Below are 3,995 nucleotides of genomic sequence, written 5' to 3'. Positions count from 1 at the left end.
GAAATAAACACTCAAAACAAAACAGGTAAATACAGCAGGACATTATTGAAAACAGCTGCCTTGTAGTACAAAATACAGTACAAGTATACGGATATAATTAAAACATCAAAAATACTATTGCTCCCAAACAATTTAGGAAACCTTCTTTGCAACGGAGAAATTTTTTTTTTTTTTTTTTTTTTTTTAAAAAGCTTAAAAAAATGTTTAAAAAGTTTATTTTGGACAATGAGTAGAGAAAGTCTGAAAAGGGCACCAACAGTTGTGGCTTTTTTTTTAAATCTAAAATTGACAATATTCTGGATCATAGTCTAATTTTTTAAAAAGCCTAATTTTATATACACTATTAGTTCCCTCAGCCACAACTGCACTAAAATGGCCTTTTTGTATATTATTTATTTCCCAATAAATACAAAGATTGTATAGATCAAATACTAGTAAAATAACATAATAAGAGTATGCAATAAATTAAAAAGGCAGCTCAAATAAAGGGCAGGCATGCAGTTAAAAAAAGATTAAGGAGGTGTGGTTACTTGCCTCCTGGGTGAGAAGGTGTCGCACAAGTAGTAATACCTGAAAATTTTGGAAAGAACATTAGATCCCATTCAGTTCAGTTACCTAGGTATGTATTTCTAGGAAATCTCTTTTGATGGGGGTGGGATTAACTTGATTAGTATAAATCATCTCTACTGAGAATCCATTTAAAATATAGAGGTGGTGATCCTTGAAAACCCCAACTTTTATTCTTGAATGACAGCTGGATAAACTGGCAAACGCGTTTATTTAAATTCCAAGATGGTATAAAAATGCTTCCAGGAGTAGAGTCAACATATTCATGTTCATGTTAGCTCCATTTAGTGATGGATTTCAGCTTCCATCAGATGCGTTGCTTTGAATCATCCACCCATCATTTGCCAACTTTGTGAGGTACTGATACAATGGATCAAGTTCTTAAAAATTTTAAGAGTAAATGATGTTGGAATACTGGACCTGAGGCTCTTTAGTATTTGAACAAATCCACAGATTAAACTGAAGATAAAATGAAGACTTCAGTTTTGGTTATTTCCAACTCCTTTTTAGGCCATATATTCTATTAAAGCTCAGGCTTCTAGCCACACTGTTACCTTCATAGACATCTACAAGTCTTACTGTTTAAAATCCAGCCAACCAGAGGCTGAAAAAGCCAAATTGTAATTCACTGGCTCCATAGGGATCTGGCTCTCATTCATACCCAAGCCATTTCTTCATAATGACCATTATTTGGAGATCAGGGGAAGAACTTTATTGAGCAGCAACCAATCCATTGTTTTTCTTGTGCTCTGTGCCTGGATTTTTTCTTGTGCCTATCTCAGCAACCTCCAATGTTTTTATCTTCAAAATGTTTCGTTAACTTTTGAACTACTTTAGTTCAGGCATTGGTATCTGAATTCATTTGCATCTGGAAAACAATTCTGCAAAGAAAAGACATGGGCTTTGGTCCAAGTTCCATCCAAAACCATTTTTTGAAAAAATGAATCCAATTTGTTTTTGCATCCACCAATGTTAAACTATTTTGCCCTGCCCATGATTAAAGTTGTGTTCCTTTTAATAAAACCTGTACTCTCAGAACTGGGTAATTGCAAAGGTTTCTTTTTTCTCAATAATGCCATGAAGAGCTAGATCAAAAATGCTGATTTCAATGGAAGAGATAGACACTAACAATTAAGGTCTGAACAGGTTTTTTTGACCAGATTACCCAGGTACCACACATATTCGACTCGGTATGGGGAACTCCAATGTTTGCTGGCCCATGATGTGTGCGGACCTACCCTCCAGGATTATCCCTGGTGGGTTTTGGGGAAAAAACAGAAGCTGAGACTATTTTGTTAAGGTGAAGAGATTGGTGGTGTCCTCGTCTGAAGGTTGCTGTCAGTCCCTGGGAACTTTACTGTTTTCTTTGTTCTCTCATGGTTATTTCTCTTAATTAGCTATATTATTTTATTTTCTCCCTTTGGGGCCTCCCATGCTCCTCTTCCACTATCTCATTAGGAGTGGAGCAGGAAAAAGAGCTCTCTAGACAAGGGAATACTGGTGTGGTGAGGGAGGCCTGTAGGGAAAGCTGCCTGTTTCAGTCCTCATCCACCTCCTCGCCCTCAGACTCATCTCCACCGCCGCCACCCCCACCACGTCTTTCATAAAGCTTATCCCTCTGTCGCTCCTGGATTTCCTTCATCTCATCCGCATACCGGCAAAAGGCGCCGCCAAACTTGCCCCAGGCCTTGAAGGGGACAGTGATGGCATTGCGGTAGGACGGCTTTACCTCACTTACTCGCAGAAACACCCCGTACTTGTTGCAGCCCACGTCGAAGAAGAAGCGCTTGGAGTCCACAGTAATGGAGGTGCCTTCCGGGAGCTCCCCGTATAGGCCCCCTCCCGGTCCCCCGCCACCGCCGCCTCCAGGGCCCCCGGCCAGCTCCTCCTCCTCGCCTCCGTAGTCGTCAATGAGCTTGGCCAGCGCATCGCGGAACTCGATAAGGCCCTGAGCGGGGAGGGCGATGGTCTGACCGCTTTGTAGGCCGCCTGGCCCGGGACCCCCGCCGAACCCGCCGCTGCCCCCGAGGCGGTTGATGGTCTGACGGATACGCAGGAAGCGGCCACGCTGGTTCTCCTTGAGGTCCAGATAGTACTTGCGATTCTCCCGCACCAGGAATTCGCTCTTGAGCGCCCGCCGGGGCCCGCCGCCATCCTCGGCGCTGGCCGCTGCCGCGATCTGCTCGGGGCTGCTAGGCCCTAGCTGCGCGTAGTGTTCGATGAAGTCCCCCAGGTAGTCGCGGAACTCGGCAGCAACAGCCATGGATAAAGTGAGACGGCTTTTCGAGCCTCCAGCGCCCACCTCGGCAATCTTGAGGAAGCGGCCTTTGGCATTCTGCTTCACGTCTAGATAAAAGCGCTTGTTCTGTATGTCAAGGCGCTTGGAGGCCAGCTCATGTGTTTCCTGCTCGCCGCCGCCGCCGCCGCCGCGGGACGCGGGCTGAAAACCACAGCCGCCGGGCCCGCTGCCCCCACCACTGCCGCCTCTCTCGCTGCCGCTGTCACCGTCCGCCATCTTCTCTTCCTCCGCCTCCGCCGCTACTGCCTCAGCCGCCGCCGTGGGCCCCGCTGCTCTCCCGCCGCCGCTGCTGCTGCCCGCCGCGCTCGCGCCCCCCTCCCTCCGCCCCTGCGGCTCGCTCTCCACTCCCTCCAGCCTTCCACTCCCCCTGGCTCGCTCACGCGCACCCGCTTCTCATCGCGAGCCGCCGCCACCCCCCCATCTCTTCCTCCTCCCCCGCCCCCCGAGACTTCCGTGCGCACGCCTGGCGGCTGCTTCCGGCACGCGCTTGTCCTTCCTGTGACGTCATTCCCCCAAGCCTGTCTTTCTGAAGGCCGGAAATCACCGCTTGCTGAGGTCCATTGTAGATTGAACATGCAGGACGCAGTAGAGTGACGTCACAGACTGCTCCTGAAAGGTGGGTGGAGGAACTGTAAAGGAAGGCTGGCCTTCCTTCTGGTCGGCGGGTGGGCAGTGAATTTGGCGGGCAGGCTTAGTGAAGCCTCCTTAAAAACCTTAACAGTGATATACTTCTCCATGGTCTTATGTCCCCGTACTTTCCGTCCACCCCAATAAAATTTCAGTTTAGAGTCTTAATTCGTTCATATCTCTTCACCCATTTCTGGTGCATGCAATCAACAAGTACGATTCGTTGCTTGCCTTCTCGCCTGCAGGCTTCTGTGTGCCTGAATTACAACTCTGTCAGTTGTAAACGTATCGTATGGTGAGAAAGTCTGGGAAAGAGGACCTGGTGGAGCATCCAGAAAGGGTCTCTACCGAGCCTGTTGTAATCAGAGAAGGCTTATCACGGAGGAGACGGGAGTTGAGACTTGAAGGACAAGTCGGAGTTAGAAAGGCATACGCTGGAGAATAGCATTCCAAAGAGAGGGATCACCATGTGCTGAGACAAGAGACGACTTGATACCTTGGA

The 3,995-nt window shown here is 47.8% G+C and overlaps 1 protein-coding gene across 1 annotated transcript; it reads right to left on the bottom strand.

Moving 5' to 3' along the window:
• Nucleotides 1-2,104: 2,104 nt before the first annotated feature.
• On the bottom strand, nt 2,105-3,082 carry PURB (purine rich element binding protein B). Its single transcript, XM_007957883.1, has one exon. The coding sequence runs from the start codon at nt 3,080-3,082 to the stop codon at nt 2,105-2,107; it is 978 nt and encodes a 325-aa protein (XP_007956074.1).
• Between the last annotated feature and the right edge of the window lie 913 nt (nt 3,083-3,995).

This window comes from Orycteropus afer, unplaced genomic scaffold (assembly GCF_000298275.1).
Source record: "Orycteropus afer afer isolate SDZICR_OR568_19922 unplaced genomic scaffold, OryAfe1.0 scaffold00820, whole genome shotgun sequence".
Taxonomy (NCBI): domain Eukaryota; kingdom Metazoa; phylum Chordata; class Mammalia; order Tubulidentata; family Orycteropodidae; genus Orycteropus; species Orycteropus afer.
The sequence above is the reverse complement of the archived record's forward strand: the minus strand, read 5'-3'. Positions and strand labels throughout refer to the sequence as shown.

Excerpts from the sequence above, each read along its gene's own strand:
- PURB (XM_007957883.1), bottom strand. The coding sequence starts at position 3,082 with ATGGCGGACGGTGACAGCGGCAGCGAGAGAGGCGGCAGTGGTGGGGGC.